Consider the following 20,387-nt stretch of genomic DNA (forward strand, 5'->3'; position numbering starts at 1 on the left):
GAATGCTGAGAATGAACTGAGGGTTGAGGAGGAAGGCGGAGGGGGGAAAAGAGGTGGTGGTGATGGTGGAGGGCACTTAAGGGGAAGAGCACTGGGTGTTGTATGGAAAACAATTTGACAATAAAATATTATGGAGAAAAAAAACCAAATCTGAGTGTGACTTAGGAATGCTTGAATAAAATGATCTACATGTTGATACTAAAAAATAAAAAAATAAAAAAAAAATAAAGTCCAGTTTGTCCGATATAAGTATGGCTCTCCAACTTTCTTTTGACTTCCAGTGTCATGATAGATATTTCTCCATTCCCTTTCAATCTGAAGGTGTCCTCAGGTCTAAAGTGAGTCTCTTGTAGACAGCAAATAGATGGATCTTATTCTTTTTTATCCATTCTGCTACCCTGTGTCTTTTGATTGGAGCATTTAGGAGCATTTAGTCCATTTACATTCACCATTATTATTACAAAATATGGGTTTAGATTCATTGTGTTTTCTATAGGAGTCATGCTTATATTGGTTTCTCTGTTACCTTGTGTTCCTTAAAACAATTCCCTCATAGAGTGCCCTTTACAATTTCTTGTAGGACTGGTTTAGTGGTGACGGATTTCTTCAATTTTTGTTTGTTTGGGAAAGCCTTTATCTCTCCTTCTAATCTTAATGACAGGCTTGCTAACTAAAGGATTCTTGGCTGCATATTTTTTTCTGTTCATCACATTGAGGATTTCCTGGCATTCTTTTATGGCCTACTAAGTGTCAGTAGATAGGTCTATAACCACTCTGATAGGTTTCCCTTTTTATGTTAGGGCCTTTTTATCCCTAGCTACTTTCAGAATTCTCTCTTTATCCTTATATTTGGTCAGTTTCACTATGATATATCATGCAGAAGATTGATTCTAGTTATGTCTGAGGGGGGTCCTCTCTGCCTCTTGGATTTCAATGTCTGTTTCCTTCCCCAGATTGGGGAAGTTCTCAGCTATAATTTGTTCAAGTACCTCTTCAGCACCTTTCTGTCTATTCTTCTGGAATTCCTATGATATGGATATTGTTCTGTTTGTTTTTATTATTCAGTTCTCAAAATCTCCTTTCATGTACCTGGATCAGTTTATGTCTCTTTTTCTTGGCTTCCTCTTTTTCTATAACTGTGTCTTTTAATTCACCTATTCTCCTCTCTGCCTCTTGAATCTGTGTAGTGGCCACCTCCATTGTATTATGCACTTACTTTATAGCATTTTTAATTCATCACGACTATTTTTAAGGCCCATAATCTTTGTAACAATAGTTTCTCGATGTCTTCCATGCCCTTTTCAAGCCCAGCAATTAATTTTATGACAATTGTTCTAAATTCTTGCTCCATTATGTTGCTTATATCTGTTTTGAGCAATTCTGTAGCTGTGATTTCTTCCTGGAATTTCTTTAGAGGGGAATTTTTCCGATTCATCATTTTGGCTACCTCTCTGTCTCTTGTAAATTTTAAAAGTTTGTTATGCACCCTGCACCTGTGAGTTCTGCTATATGAAGGAGGTTCATAGACCGTCCATCGCCTGTCCATTCAGGAAGTGTTCTTTTAATGGTGTCCCATGGTCTCTCTTCTTGTGCCTTTGGTTATTTTATTTCCCTTCTCATAGTTATATTTGGGACTCTCCACCATGTGTGCTTTGGTTTGTTTCTTGACGTAGCCCTGTAAAGGAGTACAGACAGACAAACAAACAGGGAACATAAACATGCACACACAGAAACAAATCAAAGAAGAAAGCAAACTTAAAAAAACAAAAGAAACCAGAGAACAAAAACAACAAAAGACAAAGGGCAATGTAAAAGCAACGTACCAGAAATCCCAGCTACAATAAGAAGCAGCGTGCAGGTAGTTGTGATGGAAGAGCATGTACAAAGAGAGAAATGACAGGGGTGGGGAGAAAGAGAAACTTAACATTGACCAGGCAGAGAGACTAAAAGGCTTAATTTGGAGATAGAAAAAGGAGAATACAGCAGGAGGTGAGGAGAAAAATAAAAGATAATGTTACCCAGAGAAACTATGTAGTCTAATTATTTCATAGAGAGAGAAAGGAAGGTAATGATGGAGGTGTAGAACATGCAACAAGAGAATGGATTAATTATGCCTGTTTTAGCAAACCTGTAACCAGAATACCCCATCCAGTGGAGGGAAGAGATAAGAATGAGATAAGGGAGAATGTATCTGAATAGCAAGAATTGATGTAGAGTTAATCTCGGCAATGCATCAATGCTGGTCTTGGGAGAGGGGCCCTCTATTTCCGCAGCATGTCTCCTGTAAGAAAGCAGCTACCCAGCGCAAATTGGCGTGGTTTGATTAGGTGGTTCTCACTTCCACTGTAGGTCCCTAGGACTGCTCCATGAGGCCCAGGCTTGGTGGTTGTAGGGAGAGAAATTGCGAACCCCCAGTCTCTTCTTGAATCAGGTGTTCCAAAGCACTACTTTGGGTCTCATCTCACTGTGCTGCGGGCGTAGCTAAAGTGGGCCATGTTCTATGTCCCACACACAGCAGCATTTCAGGGTCTTACTCTTTGTGCATGAATGATACCACCTGAAATGTAATCCCACAAACCAGGGCACTTCCTAGCAGGGGCCCAAGCAGGGGACTGAGCAGGGGACTGGTTCCTCCTGATGCCAACTCCATCCCTTGTGTACCATCTATCCCAGAGGGATCTTTTGGGACCCAGGGCCCTTCCGAACAGGGGACTGTGCAGGGGACTTGTTCCTCCTGATACCGACTGCGTCCCTACCCAGCCCAGAGAAGGCTCCACAGTTAGAGATGGGATCTCTCTCCAAAAGCCCTGCAGTTAGATATGGGATGATAGGATCCCTCTCCATCCCAGGCTGAGGTTTTTCTCTTCTCCAGGTACAGTTCTACACTTTCCCAGCTGCTCTCTCTCTTCCCTTTGTCTCTCCGCAGAATGGGCTCCCTCCCATCCATGCCTCCGTGTCCCAGCCCATTTTTATCTTCCCCAGTTCACAATCACATTCCTATGAGACTTTCTTCTTAGTGGACTCTGTCTCTTCCTCCCAGAGTCTTGAGGTTCAGAGTCCTTTGGCTTCAGCTTTTCTTTTTTTAAGAGATGCAGGCGGAAGTACGGAACTCCCTACTACTCCGCCTTCTTGCCCCTCCTCTGGTAAAATCCATTTTAAATTCCAGTCAAGTGTTTTAAAAGTACTGCTCAGTTGAACTGTGGAAATTGCTGATATTCAAGCATTTTGATTACAAAAAAAAGGCAATTTCTTATAAGTCAACCTAAATGTTTTTTAAATACAACCCTCTGGCAAGTTGGGAGTTATCTATACATTTACTTATTAATTTTATATTTAATATGTGAATATATTCTTCAAGGAACTCACCATGTATGGTAAGGCTGTTGGGTGTTCTATGTCAACGTGTATCACAGGATTTTGAAAAAAGTTTGTATAGAATGTTAGGTCTCTTTTAAGTCCTACCCATTCTTTTTCCAGTTAATCAGAGATGCAGCAGATATGAGGATTTTGGAATTCTTTGAACTGACACTCGGGTGAAAATGCAGATTTATATCTTTTTCAACTCACAAACTAATCAGTATATTTTGAATATTAATTTTTATTATAGTAATAGCTAGCATTTATTGAATATATATTAAGTGCTGGGTACTTTACTAACCCTACAACTACATTATTAACAAAGTACTATTATTATCCCTATTTACAGATGAGAAAATTAAAGTTTAAGTAAGTTGTCCAAGGTTACACAACTATAAATGTCAGAATCTGGATTAGAATCACTCTTAAACCTATTACTCTGTCCACAGTTTACCTCAAGCACATTTTTTTAACCACTAAGAAGTACTCATGTTGTAAGATTATGACTGACTTAAATAAGTATATATTTAAGCTATGATTATCATTAGTGTAACCAGGCCTATTCATGTATGAAACATTGTATTATTATGAGAGATCATCATAAGGCAGTAGAGAATAAGTACCAAAATGAGTTTTATAGACCGCGAGTACTGTAGGAGTCCTTTAAGAGTCTTGGAAAGGGAAAGACTAATTGTGTGCTTTGTCCTGGCTAAATCCCAGAAGAACGTGGACAAAACTCAGAATATCCGATTATAATTAGAGGCACAGCGTTCTGGGAAAAAACAAAAGTCCAGCACAAATAGGAATGTGGAGAAGTTATGGATGTATAATATTGACGTTCAAGAGGGAGGAGCAAACTTAAGTCTAATTCTGAGCAGACATCAATATAGTATGTGAAGGAAGTTGGAAATTTGTGATTGGGCTCTATAAACCTCAGAACTATGTGGAGACGTGGGACTTGAAGGATCATTTACTAGATATTTGTAGCAGATGAGAGGGGATACAGATTCAGAGATTAACCAAAATTTCATGGTTGGAATGATTGGCATAATGCATCACAAGTAAAAGGATTTATACAGTGGAAAAGAAGATGGACTCAGGCTGTAGACGCAGTGAATTTAAGGTGAAGGTAGACTGTCTACAGAAAGCCAGTTTTTCATGTTGGCTATGGTTGACTAGAGTCAACCTTTGACTCATTTACTTTTTTTTTTTTTTTTTTTGGTAGATGGCCCTTCTGAATTTCTTCTTCCCTGAAGAAAGATCATACTCTGAAGAGGAAAGTAGGCATGTTCGCCGTAATAAAAGAAGCAAAAGCAGTGAAGGAGCAGATGGTAAGTCTATTTGGGTGATCTATTATCGCATCTTATGATAAATGAGAGGTGCCTTTCTGAGAACTACCTTCTCAAGTGTGCTTTACTATCGCATATATTGTCTATAGACCAACAGTCACGGGCGATTTTTTTCCAGCCTAATCTATGAAGCTTGACATAAAGCTGATTATACAAGGATCCTCTTTCTTCCAATCCCAGATATTTTCAGTCCTTTCACAGTATATCTGAGAGCCATGGTAGCATTTATATCTCTCAAGATATAAATACACCCCATATCTGCTATGGCCAGTATTCAATCCTATTTTTGGAATTGACAGAGTATCACGGTGGCACTTACATGATGTTAATTACAGTGGTCATTAGGTCAATGTTTATATCAGCTACCATACTCAAAAATGAACTAGAGCTTTTAGAACTCATCTGTAAACTCCTTGAAGGCAGGGGTTCATTCTCTTCGCATAACTCGAGACTCTAGCCTAGTGTCTGGAAATTATTTGTGTTTTAATGTAAGTTGATGATATTGATTTCCCCTTCAGCTAGGTTATTACGTGCCATTAAAACCCTTCTTACTGAGGGTGAAACAGATTTGAGTTAACTGGCAGTACATTTTGTGGAGCACAGCAAAATATTGCACTAGGTCCTGGGCAGGGTCTTTGAATTGCTCTGTTTCAACATCACTCTGTCAAATAACAGAATGCACCTCTTTGGCACAGGAATTTGTAGAATGCAGAGCTCTGGACTGCTGCACAACCATCTGGATTTAAAGACAGCATGTATCTGGCTACATCTGCCAAAGATATATACTTGTGGGGAAGGGGGGTGTTACAAAACAATATGACTATATAAAGATGAAAATGAGATTTTTAAGCTGACATTTGTCAGTGTGAGTAAGGGCCAATGATGGAAGCAATTCCAGAAGGCATGAACTACTGAAGAAATGGAACCAAGAATTTGTCAGTAGGAACAAGAAGTAGAACTAAATAAAGTCTGAAAAGGACTCAGCACAAGGACTCTGTAATTAAACAGGAGAGTCAGAAAAATAAGATAAGCATGACAGTCTAGTCTCTGGAGGTGGCAGCATTATTGAGTCTGCAAATGGAAAACTGGAACAATGAGACCATTCTTGAGAGCAGACACTTTACATATAGTTGATGACTAAGTTCAAGTCTGGGAAATGCAGTCCATGAAGTAAAAGGCACCCATTACTCACATACTGCTTACAGCCAGTTTCCTGGAAGTCTTCAGAAGGCTATGTGGAAGCTGACAATTGAGAATTATTGTCCCTTTCCTCTTCTAATCATCTCACCCCTTCAATGCATGTAGGTGTCTCTATCTTCAGCTCTTCTCCTCAGGCTACTTCTAGAACCACCAAATCTTTCATATGCCCTGGTTGCTAAGAAAGAGAAGAAACAGGTGGCAAGAGCAATATCACCTTATGATCTTATGCAGTGGGCATGTTCTTCCCTTCTCCAAGTGGGAAGTCTAATAGATTCTAAAGTCTACCTCTTCATCTGGCCTCCTAAGTTTTTTCTTAAAGAAGGCTACTTCCTCCTTTTCCCCCAACCACTTTATCTGGATCTAGCTACCAGCATCTCTGCTACTGATGTTATTTACAGTGTTTATTCTGTTTTGATACAAAGTATTTTCCCTCTATGAACAAGGCTGAAACTTCTATTATTAATTTTTATCACTCCTTATCTCATTTCCTCCTGGTCTGATGGTCACTAGATTCCAGTCACTTTGTGTTGATGCCAAATTTCTCATACAATATCAGATACTTTAAAAAGTATACCTAGGAGGAATCCAAGAGCCCTTAGAGTTAGGAGTATAGAATGTCTAGAGGTCCTGGGATTGAATAGATTTCTAGCCTTTTACCTGGGAAGCTACAGAACCATTTCTTTGGGGGGGGGGTCCAATTACTTAAAGAATAAGGAGCCAATCCAAACATCCTTTACTTTTCAACCATTCCTATTACTCTATTGAGTGAGTGATATATATATTCAATGCATTTATCAAATATTTACTGAGAAAATATAGCACCTTATATAATTCTAGAATGGAAATGCCAAAAGGTTAGTGGTATTGTCTGTTTCGTTCATTTTTGTATCCTCATGGGTTAGAAAAGGACTTCGTACATAGTAGACCCTGTATTTTAAAAATTTTCTTTAATGTTTATTTGTTTTTGAGAGAGAGAGAGAGAGAGAGAGAGAGAGAGAGAGAGAGAGAGAGAGAGAGAGAGAGATATGAAAGCAGGGAGGTGCAGAGAGAGATGGAGTCACAGAATCCGAAGCAGACTCCAGGCTCTGAGCTGTCAGCACCAAGCCCGACACTGGGCTCAAAATTATGAACTGGAAGAACATGACCTGAGCTGAAGTCAGACGCTCAACCGAGTGAGCCACCCCTGTCCACCCATAGTAAACCCTTAATTCATATTTCTTATTTCCCTCAAAGTGTTTAACTTACACTGTAAAAAGGTGGACAATAAACAACATTGTTGGTAATGAGTTTTGTGGAGAGGAATATAGCAGGGCAAAAGGGAGAGAAGGCGATGGTGTATGCTGTAAAGTGATTGGGGAAGATCCTTCTCATAAGAGAATATTTGAGAAGAAACTTGAATGAAATGAAGGTGTGGGCCCTGCATATAATATTTTGAGGAGGAAAAGGAGAGAAGAAATAGTATAGAAAAATGCTCTGAAGCAGAAAATCTCCTGGTATTTTCTATAAAGATCAGTGTGGCTGGGAACAGAGTGAGTAAGAAAGAGAAGGAAGGAGATGAGATCAATTAGCAAAGTCAAACATAGGCCCTTGTCAGACAAGGTAAAGACTCTGACTTTTACACTGTGTGACATAGGGAACAATCGGAGGATTTTGAACAAAGGATTTACAAGATCTGACTTCTGTTTCAACAGACTCTCTCTGTCTATTTTATTGAAAATGGCTGCAAGGACTGTTAGAAATGCAAACCAGTGTAGCCATTGTGGAAAACAGTATGGAGGTTCCTCAAAAAGTTAAAAATAGAACTACCCAATGATCCAATAATCTCACTACTGGGTATTTACCCAAAGAATACAAGAACACTAATTCAAAGGGATACATACAGCCTTGTTTGTGGTAGCATTATTCACAACAGCCAAGATATGTCAGCTGCCCAAGTGTGCATCAATTGATGAATGTTTAAAAAATATCTGGTATGTGCGTGTGTGTGTATACATAATAGAATATTATTCAGCCGTAAAAAGAATGAAATTTGACATTTGAAATGACATAGATGGAGCTAAAGTTTATAATGCTAAGTGAAATAAGACAGAGAAAGATAAATACCATATGATTTCACTCATGTGAAATTTAAGAAAAAAATGAGCAAAGGAGAAAGAGAGACAGCCCAAGAAATAGACTATAGAAAACAAAGTGATAGCAGAGGGGAGGCAGGTGGGAGGAATGGGTGAAATAACTGATGGGGATTAAGGAGGACACTTGCCATGATGAACTCAGGGTGATGTATAGACTTTTGGAATCACTCTATTGTACAACTGAGAGAAAGATAACATTGTATGTTAACTATACTGAACAAATAAAAAATCTTCTTTGTGATGTTTTAAAAAAAATAAATACCTTAATAAAAAATAAATATATAAGAAAATAGACGCAGGGAGAAAGAGCAGAAGCAGGAAGACCTGTTAGGGGAATATACCAATAATTCAGGCAAGAGATGATGTTGGTTTAGTCCAGGGTGGGGACAATGTGAGTGGTGAGAAATTGGTCAGATGTTGGATAGATTTGAAAGGAATAGCTGACAGAATTATCAGATTGATTAGAAAAATGGTATGGAAAAGAAGAGCCAAGGATGACCCCACAGTTTTGGACTTAAGGTACTAGATTAGTAGAATTGCCATTTCTGAGACAGGAAAAAACAGAGGAAATGCAGGGTAAAAGGTTGCAGAGACAGAATCAAAAATTCAGTTAGGTGAAGATAATGGAACAGGAGATTTAGAATGGGTTTAATCTTAAGTGACTATGACCTTAATATAGATTGCTATATACATAAGATGTTATATATTAATCTACTGGCATGCACAAATCAAAAACCTATAATAGATACAAAAAATAAATAAAGGAACCCAAGCATATCACCAAATAAAGCCTTCAAACCACAAAGGAAGAGAGCAAGAGAAAAAGAACAGAAAATAACTTTAAAAACTCCACATAAAACTAGTAAAAAAATGGCAATAAGTATATACCTATTAATAATTACCTTGAATGTAAATGGTCTAAGTGCTGTAATCAAATGACATAGGGTGACTGAATGGATAAAAAAAAAATGCAATGCTGCCTGCAAGAGACTCACTTTAGATCTAAAGACTCAGGCAGACTGAAAGTAGAAGGATGGAAAAAATTTGTCATGCAAATGGAAGCAAAAAAGAAACTCAGATACCAATACTTCTATCAGACAAAACAGACTTAAAGACAAAGATTGTAACAAGAGACAAAGAAGGATATTATATAATGATAAAGAGAACAATCGAACAAAAGGATATAACAACTGTAAATATTTATGCATCCAATATGGGACTTCCTAAATACAAAAAGCAATGTTAACAGATGTATACACAAACTGACAATAATACAATAATAATATGAGACACTAACACCCAACTTACATCATTGTATAGATCACCCAATCAGAAAATTAACAAGGAAAAAATGGCTTTCAATGACACACAGAAAAAGATGGACCTAGTAGAACACCCCAACCTAAACAGTAGAATACACATTCTTTTCAAGTGCATATCAAATATTTTCCAGAAAAGGTCACATGTTAGGCCACAAAACAAGACTCAATAAGTTTACAAAGTTCAAAGTCAGACCATGCATCTCTTCTGACTGCAACACTATGAAATTCAAATCAATCACAAAAAAATCTAGGAAGAACACAAATACATGGAGGTTAAATAACATACTTGTGAACAATGAGTAAGTCAACCAAGAAATCAAGGAGGAAATTAAAAAGATCCATAAAGGCAGATGAAAATGAAAATACAATTATCCAAAATCTTTGGGATGCACAAAAGCTATGCTAAGAGGAAAGATTATAGGAATACAGGCCTACATCAAGAATCAAGAAAAATCTCAAATAAACAACTTAACCTTATACCTAATGGAGCTAGAAAAATAAAAACAATTAAATCCAAAGTCAGTAGAAGGAAGGAAGTAATAAAGACAAGAGCAGAAATAAATTAAATAGAGACAGAAAAACCAATACAAGAGATCATTGAAACTAGGAACTCATTATCTGAAAAGATCAACAGAATTGATAAACCTTTAGTTAGACTCATCAAAGAGAGAGTGAAGGTGGCACCTGGGTGGCTCAGTCAGTTAGGTGTCCAACTCTTGATTTTGGCTCAGGTCATGATCTAACAGTTATGAGATTGAGCCCCACATTAGGCTCTGCATTGGGCATGGAGCCTGCTTAAGATTCTCTTTCTCCCTTTCCCTCTGCCCCTCCCCATCTCTCTCTAAAACAAAAAAGACAAGCCTCTTTAGCAGATAATGCTAGGAGAACTGAACAGCAACATGCAAAAGAATGAAAGTAGACAACTTTCTTACATCATACACAAAAATAAACTCAAAATGGCTGTAGGACCTGAATGTGAGACAGGAAACCATCAAAACCCTAGAGGAGAAAGCAGGAAACAACCTCCTTCACCTCACCACAGCAACTTCCTACTTGACACATCCCCAAAGGCAAGGGACTCAAGAGCAAAAATGAACTATTGGGGCCTCATCAAGATAAAAATCTTCTGCATGGCCAAGGAAACAATCAATAAAACTGATAGGCAACCACTGGAATGGGAAAAGATAGTTGCAAATGACATATGGATAAAGGGCTAGCATCCAGAATCTATAAGAAACTCACCAAACTCCACATCCAAAAAATGAATAATCCAGTGAAGAAATGGGAAGAAGATATGAAAAGACACTTCCCCAAAGAGGACATCCAGATGGCCAACAGGCACATGAAATGATGCTCAGCGTCATTCATCATTAGGGAAATACAAATCAGTACCACACTGAGATACCACCTCACGCCAGTCAGAGTAGCTAAAATGAACAAATCAGGAGACTATAGAGGTTGGTGAGGATGTGGAGAAACGGGTACCCTCCTACACTGTTGGTGGGAATGTAAACTGGTGCAGACACTCTGGAAAACAGTGTGGAGGCTCCTCAAAAAATTAACAGTAGAACTCCGCTATGACTCAGCAATCGCACTGCTACGGATGTACCCAAGGGATACAGAAATTGTGATGCATAGGAGCACATGTACCCCACTGTTCATAATGGCACTTTCAACAATAGCCAAATCATGGAAAGAGCCTAAATGTCCATCACCTGATGAATGGATCAAGAAAATGTGGTTTATGTATACAATGGAATACTACATGGCAATGAGAAAGAATGAAATCTGGCCATTCATAGCAATATGGATGGACCTCGAGGGTGTCATGGTAAGTGAAGTAAGTCAGGCAGAGAAGGACACATACCATATGTTTTCACTCATAAGTCTAACCAGAGAAACTTAACAGAGGACCATGGGGAAGGGGAAGGGGAAAATATAGTTGGGGAGAGGGAGGGAGGCAAACCATGAGAGACTCTTGAATACTGAGAACAAACTGAGGGCTGATGGGTGAGGGGAAAAAAGGAAGGGGGTTATGGGCATGGAACAGGGGACTTGTGGGGATAAGCACTGGGTGTTATATGGAAACCAACTTGACAAACTATAAAAGAAAAAAATAAATAAAAGAAAAAAGAGAGAGAGAGAGAAATGACTTAAATAAATAAAATCAGAAATGAAGGACAAATAACAACCAGAACTAGAAAAATACAAAGAACTCTAAGAATATTATAGAAAAATTATATGCCAACAAATTGAACAACCTAGTAGAAATGGATAAATTCCCAGAAACATATAACCTTCAAAAACTGAAACAGGAAGAGTTACAAAATTTGAGTAACCAATATCTAGCAATGAAATTGAGTCAGTAAAAACACAAACAAACAAACAAACAACTCCCAACAAACAAAAGGCCAGGACCAAAGGGCTTCACAGGTAAATTCTGCCAAATATTTAAAGAACAATTAGTATGTATACTTCTCAAACTATTCCCAAAAATACAAGAGAAGGGGAAGCTTCCAAATTAATCATATGAAGGCAGCATTATCCTGATACTCAAACCAGAAAAAAAAAACACTACCAAAAACAACAACAACAGCAACAACAAAAACTACAGGCCAATACTCTACTGAATACAGACACAAAAATCTTCAACAATATATTAACAAACCAAATACAACAACACATCCAAAAACTCATTCACTACAATCAAAGTGGGATTTACTCCAATGATGCAAGTGTGGTTCAATATTTCATAAACCAATCAATGTGATATATCACATTAGCAACAGAAAAGTTAAAAATCAAAATTGATGCAGAAAAAGTGTTTCACAAAGTACAACATCTATTCATGGTTTAAAAAAATCTCTACAAAGTAGGTTTGGAGGAAACATACCTTAACATGATAAAGGCCATATATAAAGAACCCACAGCTAACATCATACTAAAAGTGGAAAAACTGAGAGCTTTTCCTCTAAGATCAGGAACAAGACAAGGATGTCCACTCTCACCATTTTTCAACATAGTACTGAAGTTCTATCTATAGCAATCTGACAATAAACAGGAAAAAATGGCATCTAAGTTGGCAAAGAAGTAAAACTTTTGCTATTTGCAGAATACATGATAATATATAGAGAGAACCTGAAAGACTTCACCAAATCCTACTAAAACTGATAAATGAATTCAGTAAAATTGCAAGATACAAAATCAACATATAGAAATCTGTTGCATTTCTATACATGAACAATGATAAAGTAGACAGAGTAATTAAGAAGACATTGCCATTTATAGTTGGACCAAAAATAATGAAGTACCTAAGAATAAACTTAACCAAGGAGGTGAAAACCTTACTCCAAAAACTATGAAACATTGGTTTAAAAAAATTGAAGATAATACAATCAAATGGAAATATATTCCATACTCATGGACTGGATGAAACAAAATTATTAAAATACCCATACTGCCCAAAATAATCTAGAGGTTCAATGCAATCACTATCAAAATAACATTTTTCATGGAACTAGAACAAATAATCCTAAAATTTGTATGGAATAACAAGAGACTTCAAATAGCTGAGAAACTCTTGAGGAAGAAAAACAAAGCTGGAAGTATCACAATCCCAGATTTCAAGATACACTACATAGCTATAGTAATCAAAACAGTATGGTACTGGCACAAAAATGGACACATAGATCAATGACAGAATAGAGTGGCCAGAAAGAAACTCAAACTTTTGTGGTCTATTAATCTACAGAGAAGAGGGAAGAATATACCATGGAAGAAAGGCAATTTCTTCAATAAATGGTGTTAGGGAAACTGGACAGCTATATGCAAAACAATGAAACTGGAACACTTTCTTACACCATACACGAATAAAAGAAAAATGGATTAAAGATCTAAATATGAGACCTGAAATTATAATATTCCTAGAAGAACACATAGGAAGTAATTTCTTTTACATCAACTATAGAAACATTTTCTAGATATGTCTCCTCTGACAAGGGAAACAAAAGCTAAGTTAAAATATTGGGACTATGCCAAAATAAAAAGGTTTTGCATAGTGAAGAGAAACCATCATTAAAATAAAAAAGCAACACACTGAATGGGAAAAGCTATTTGCATGCAATATATCCAATATATATCATTCCATATATGATGGAATATTATTTGGTGAAAAAATGAAATATATGCATGTTGTCATTGTAACAACATGGATGGATCTAGAGGGTATATCGCTAAACAAAACAAGTTAGAGAAAGATAAATACCACATGATTTAACTCATATATGGAATTTAAGAAACAAAACAACTCTTACAAAGTAAAAAGAGACAAAAAAACAGACATTTAAATATAGAGAACAAACTGATACTTGGCAGAGGGGAGGTGGGAGATGGATGAAACAGATAAAGGGGATTAGAAGTACACTTACCTTTTTTAAGATGTTATTTAAATTTCAGTTAACATACAGCCTAATATTAGTTTAATGTGTACAATATAATGATTAGCACTTATATACATCACCTGATGCTCATAACAACACGTGCACTCCTTAATTCCCATCAACTATTTACCCTATCTGCCCACCTCCTTTATGGTTACCATCAGTTTGTTCTCCATAGTTAAGAATGTGTTTCTTGATCTGCCTCTCTCTCTCTCTTTGTTCCCTTTGCTCCTTTGTCTTGTTTCTTAAATTCAACATATGAGTGAAGTCATATAATATTTGTCTTTCTCTAACTGATTTATTTCACTTAACATTCTAAGCTCAATCTTCATCCATGTCCTTGCAGATAGCAAGATTTTATTCTTTTTATGGCTGAGTATATTCCATTGTATGTATATATATACACACATATATATACATATATGTGTACGTGTGTGTGTGTGTATATATATATATATGTATATATATGCTACATCTTCTTTATCCATTCATCAGTTGCTGGACACTTGGCATGTTTCCATAATTTGGCTATTGTAGATGATGCTGCTATAAACATTGGGGTACATGTATCTTTTTGAATTAGCATTTTCATATTCTTTGATAAATACCTAGTAGTAGGATTTGTGGATCATAGGGTCATTCTATTTTTAACTTTTTTGAGGAGACTTCATACTGTTTTCCAGAGTGTTTGCACAAGTTTGCAATCCCACCAATAGTGCAAGAGAGTTCTCCTTTCTCCACATCCCCTCCACACCTGCTGTTTATTGTGTTGTTGATTTTAGCTATTTAGACACATAAGAGGTAATATCTCATAATTTTGATTTGAATTTCCCTGATGATCAATGATGTTGAACAACTGCCTTTTGGTCATCTGGATATTTTCTCTGAAAAAAATTCTATTCATGTATTCTGCCCATTTTTTTTGCATTATTCATTTTGGGGATTTTGATTTGAATAAGTTCTCCATATATTTTGGATATTAACCCTTTATCAGATATTTCATTTGCAAATTCTTTCTCCCATTCCATACATTGCCTCTTAGTTTTTGTTGATTGTTTCCTTCACTGTACAGAAGCTTTCTATTTTGATGCAGTCCCAATAGATTGTTTTTGTTTTTATTACACTTCCTCAGGAGACATACGTAGAAAAAAGTTGCTACGACCAATGCCTGTGTTGTCTTCAAGGATTTTAATGTTTTCACTTAGGTCTCACATTTAGGTCTTTACTCAATTTTGAGTTTATTTTTGTGTATGCTGTAAGAAAGTGTTCAAGTTTCATTCTTTTGCATGTTGCTGTCCAGTTTTCCCAACACCATTTGTTAAAGAGATATTCTTTTTCCCATTGAATATTCTTTCTTACTTTGTCAAAATTTAATTGACCATTTGGTGTAGGTTTATTTATGGGTTGTTTTTTTCTGTTCCATTGATCTATGTGTCTATTTTTGTGCCGGTACCATACTGTTTTGAGTACTACAGTTCTGTAATATAACTTGAACTCCGAAATTGTGGTAACTCCAGTTTTGCTTTTCTTTTTCGAGATTGCTTTGGCTCTTAAGGGTTTTTTATGGTCCTATGAAAATTTTAGGATTTTTTTTTCTAGTTTTGTGAAAAATACTGTTGGTATTTTCATAGGGATTGCATTCAATGTGTAGATTGCCTTGGGTGCCATAAACATTTTAACAATATTTCTTCTTCTAATCCATGAGCATGGAGTGTCTTTCCATTTCTTTGTGTCATCTTCAATTTCTTTCATCAGTGTTTGATGGTTTTTAGAGAACAGATCTTTTACCTCTTTGGTTAAGTTTATTCCTAGGTTATACTAAGGTTTTTGGTGCAAAAGTAAATGTGACTGATTACTTGATTTCTTTTTCTCCTGCTTCATTATTGGTGTATAGTAGTACAACAGAATTCTGTACATTGATTTTGTATCCTATGAATTACTGAGTTTATCAGTTCTAGCAGTTTTTTGGTGAAATCTTTCAGGATTTTATGTTGAGTATCATATCATCTGCAATAGTGAAAATTTTATTTTTTCCTTGCGAATTGGGATGCCTGTTGTTACTTCTTGTTGTCTGATTGCTATGGCTAGAACTTCCAGTAGTATGTTCACTAACGGTGGTGAGAGCATAAATCCTTGTCTTTTTTCTGAGCTTAGGGGTAAAGCTCTCAGTTTTTCTTCATTAAGGATTATGTTAGCTGTGGGTTTTTCATTTACAGCCTTTATTATGTTTAGCTATGTTCCCTCTAAAGCTACTTTTTTGAGGGTTTTTCTCATTAAGGGATGTTGTAATTTTGCCAAATTCTTTTTCTGTTGTCTATTGAAATAATCATGGTTATTTCTCTTATTTATATCTTTTATTTATCAATCAAGTTGATTGATTCAGAAATATTGAATTACCCATGCAAACTGGGGGAAAAAAATCCCACTTGATTGTGGAGAATTTTTTTTTTTAATGTATTGTTGGATGCAGTTTCTAGTGTTTTGCTGAGAATTTTTGCATCTCTATTCATCAGAGATATTGACTTGTAGTTCTCTTTTTAGTGGTGTCTTTCTTTGGTTTTGGTATCAGGATAATGCTTGCCTCATAGAATGAATTTGGGAGTTTTCCTTTCTTTTCTAGTTTCTGTAATAGTTAGAGAGGCATAGGTATTAATTCTCCTTCACGTGTTTAGTAGAATTTGCCCGTGAAGCCATCTGATCACGGACATTTGTTTGTTGGGAGCTTTTTTATTTTGTTTTGTTTTATTTTGTTTTTAATGACTCAATTTTCATGTTGGTTATTAGTTTGTTCACGTTTTCCATTATATCTTCCTGTTTCAGTTTTGGTAGTTTATATGTTTCTAGGAATTTATCCATTTCTCTCAAGTTGTCCAATATAGTGTTTCATAGTATTCTCTTATAATTGTTTGTATTTCCATGCATTGTTTGTTATTTTTCCTTTCTCCTTTGTAACTTTATACATTTGGGTCCTTTTTCTTTTCTTTTTGATAAGTCTCAGTAGAGGTTTATCATGTTGATCTTTTCATTGAACCAGCTCCTGGTTTCATAGATCTGTTCTACTATTTCTTAGTTTCTATATCACTTATTTCTTCTCTAAACTTTATTATTTTTCATTCTGTTGGTTTTACATTAGGTATATTGATTTTTTTATAGCTCCTTTAGGTGTGAGATTAAGTTGTCTATTTGAGCTTTTTCTTGTTCCTTGAGATTGGTCTGTATTGCTATCAGTTTCCCTCTTAAAACCACTTTTGGTGCATTCCAAGTGTTTGGGGATGTTTTCTTTTTATATTCATTTGTTTTCATGTATTTTTTATTTCTTCTTTGATTTGTGGTTGATCCATGCTTTGTTTAGTACCATGTTGTATAGCACCATATATTTGTGGTCTTTCCAGATGTGTGTGTGTATGTGTGGGGGGGGGGGGTTGACTTCTAGTTTCATAGTGTTTTGGCCAGAAAAGGTGCATGGTATGACTTCATTGTTCTTGAATTTGTTGAGTCTTGTTCTCTGGCCTACTGTGTGATCTGTTCTGAAGAATATTCCATGTGCACTTGAAAAGAATGTATATCGTGCTGTTTTAGGATGGAATGTTCTGAATATATTTGTCAAGTCATCTGGTGCAGTTTGTTATTCAAAGCCATTGTTTCCTTATTGATTTTCTCTTTAGATTATCTGTTCATTGATGTAATTGAGATGTTAATGTCCCCTACTGTAGTGCGCACATAGGCGCACAGAAGCAGGGACGCGAGGATAAGGGAATGTGGAAAAGAAAAGAGAATCAAAGGATGGGAACGGGAGGGACAACATGAGTGATGCCCATATTGCCACTTTATTTCTCACATGCAAGTAGTTTTATACAATCACCCACAGCTAAGAGAAGGTTTTTTTCTAGACAAAACTTCTTCTGTTTTCACGATTATTGTTGTGCCATATTCCTGGGAACTTTACACCCTCTTCTTATTGTTATTATAAGAGTGCCAAAGTGTGAAGGTCATTTGTACAATAACATCTCAACTCAAGAAACTTGAAGGACATTGGTGCAATAACATCTTAACTCAAGTGAATTAACCTCTGAGGAACTGGATCAGCCTCAAGGGTTGTAAGGGCACGAGAGCTTTGCTCGATCACACTCTCCTTACTGGCTCCTTGCTGCTGCTTCCCACACCCTACTCTTAATGTATGGTTATCAATGAGTTCCTTTATGTTTGTTATTATTTTATATTTTTGAGTGCTCATATGTTCGGTAAATAAATATTTACAATTACTATATCTTCTTGTTGGATTGTCCCCTTTATTATTATATAATTCCCTTCTTTCTCTCTTGTTACAGTGTTTGTTTTAAAGTCAGTTTGTCCGTTATAAGTTTTTCTACTCTAGCTTTCTTTTGACATCCATTCGCATGATAGATATTTCTCCATCTCTGCATTTCACTCTGCAGGTGTCTGTTGATCGTAAATGAATTTCTTGTAGGCAGAATACAAATGAGTCTTGTTTTTTTAGCCATTCTGAACCCTCTGTCTTTTGATTAGAGCATTTAGTCCATTTACATTCAAAGTAATTATTGATAGATAAGTATTTATTATCATTTTATTACTTGTTCTGTATTTTGGGGAGATTTTTCTCTGATCCTTTTTTGTATTTTTCTCTTTCATGTTTTACTGATTTTATTTAGTGAAATGTTTGGATTTCTTTCTCTTCTTTGCATGTTTATTAGTGGTTTTTGTTTTGTTTGTTTTTTTATTAATTTTTTAAATGCTTAATTTATTTTTGTAATAGAGAGAGAGAGAGCATGAGCAGGGGAGGGCCAGAGAGAGAGAGGGAGACACAGAATCTGAAGCAAGCTCCAGGCTCTGAGCTGTAAGCACAGAGCCTGACATGGGGCTTGAACTCACGAACCGTGAGATCATGACCTGAGCAAAGTTGGATGCTTAACCGACTGAGCCAGCCAGGTGCCCCTGGTGGGTTTTGATATATGGTTTCCATTAGGTTTTTATATAACCTCCTCTGCATATATCAGTCTATGTTAAGTTGATGGTCGTTTATGTTTGAACCCATTTTTTTCTCTTATCATCAGCACATTTTAGGTATATGTTATTATATTTTATATCCTTTTTGTGTTTACATTCCTTGATTGATTTTTACCAAAATATTCATTTTACTGCTTTTGTGTTCCCTACCTTCATGTTCTCACCTTTGGTCTCTCCTTCTCACTCAAAGATTCCCCTTTAATATTTCTTGCAGGGCCTGTTTAGTGGTCATGAACTCTTAGTTTGTTTGTCTCAGAAACTATTTCTCCTTCTATTCTGAATTATAGCTTTGTTGCATAGAGTATTCTTGGCTGCAGATTTTTCCCATTCAAAACTTAGAATAAATCATGCCACTCCCTTCTGACTCAGAAAGTTTCTGTTGAAAAATCTCCTGCTAGTCTTTTGGGTTTTTTCTTGTAAGTTGCTCATTACTTTTATCTTGCTGCTTTAAATGTTTCTTTCCTTATCAGTACATTGTCCAAGTTGATTTAGTATATGTCTTTGTATGGGTTTGCTTATCTTGTTCTTTCATTTGATATAAATTCCCCTGTTGTCTTGTTTTTTTCTACATCTTTGCCTCCTTCTGTGTTTTAGAAGAGCAAGTTATGTCTCTTTCTCCTGAAAGTAGAATCCTTATGAAGAAGAAGTAATATACTGTCCATGGTTTAGCACTTCAGGGAGTTTCTCCACTATGTGCTCTGCTTGCTCTGCTGTTATGTTCTGGCTGCTCTATCCTTCAGGGTAGTCATCTGCAGATTCTCTCCTTGCCTGCTGTGGGGAGTGTTTGGTCCCTGGCCTATGTGTGGTGAGTTTTGACTAGGTATGCTCTTGTCTGCTTGTGAAATGAAACATGTCGCCATCTTCATCTGAAAAACTCTCTGGTGGAAACATTTGGTGCAGGCAAGGGTTTGTGCTGGACTTCTGGTGGTGAGGCCTACCACATAGAGGCTAAAGTGAGTGAGACTAAGAAGGGCAGTTCCACCATAGCACAATGGGATGGAGTTTAGTGTAAGCAAGTTAGGCAGCCCATGATTATACCATGGTATTTCCCAGAGGTGGTTCGATGTCTATTCTAAGGGGTGGGGGAAGGAAATGTTGCTGGTTAGTTCCTTTGTATCTGGAGTGCTGTCTCCATGAAAGCTGCCTCTCAGGGACTCGCTCTGAGCAGAGCAAATAATCTCTCCACTGTGTACCCCAGGCTTTCTTCAGATCACTTTTTAATGCTGTATGCCCCTGGGCTGTTTGCCTGACTTTCTCTAAGAGCATTGCAGTGCTCTGCAAGCTCTATCTCAGTCAAGACTGCTCCCTTTTAAATTCCAAGCTTTTAGCCCCAATGGTGCAAGAATTCATAAAATTTAGTCCCTCTTGTTTTACAAGCCAATGGCTTTAGGGAAACATTCTCCTTGTGCATTCCCTTGTGCCCCCTTCTCTCACCCTTCTCTCCAACCATGGTTCCCTCCCCACTGCAGCAACCAGGAAACGTTTCTCCCCTAAACATATCTGTGCACTTCTTACGTTTATTGATATGGCTTCTTCTCTCCTCTTAGTTGTAGAGTTTGTTCT

General features: G+C 36.7%; 1 protein-coding gene across 6 annotated transcripts in view; it reads left to right on the plus strand.

Annotated features, from left to right (window-relative positions):
* The window catches only part of EDA (ectodysplasin A), a 477,575-nt gene that overhangs the window by 304,610 nt on the left and 152,578 nt on the right, over nucleotides 1–20,387 (plus strand). For all 6 annotated transcript variants that reach the window (XM_029930026.1, XM_029930028.1, XM_029930030.1 and 3 more), the window contains exon 2: nucleotides 4,583–4,688. In XM_029930026.1, coding sequence (XP_029785886.1) covers nucleotides 4,583–4,688 — 106 coding nt within the window. The remainder of the gene's footprint in view (nucleotides 1–4,582; nucleotides 4,689–20,387) is intronic.

The sequence above is a fragment of the Suricata suricatta genome, chromosome X, assembly GCF_006229205.1.
Source record: "Suricata suricatta isolate VVHF042 chromosome X, meerkat_22Aug2017_6uvM2_HiC, whole genome shotgun sequence".
NCBI classification, from domain to species: domain Eukaryota; kingdom Metazoa; phylum Chordata; class Mammalia; order Carnivora; family Herpestidae; genus Suricata; species Suricata suricatta.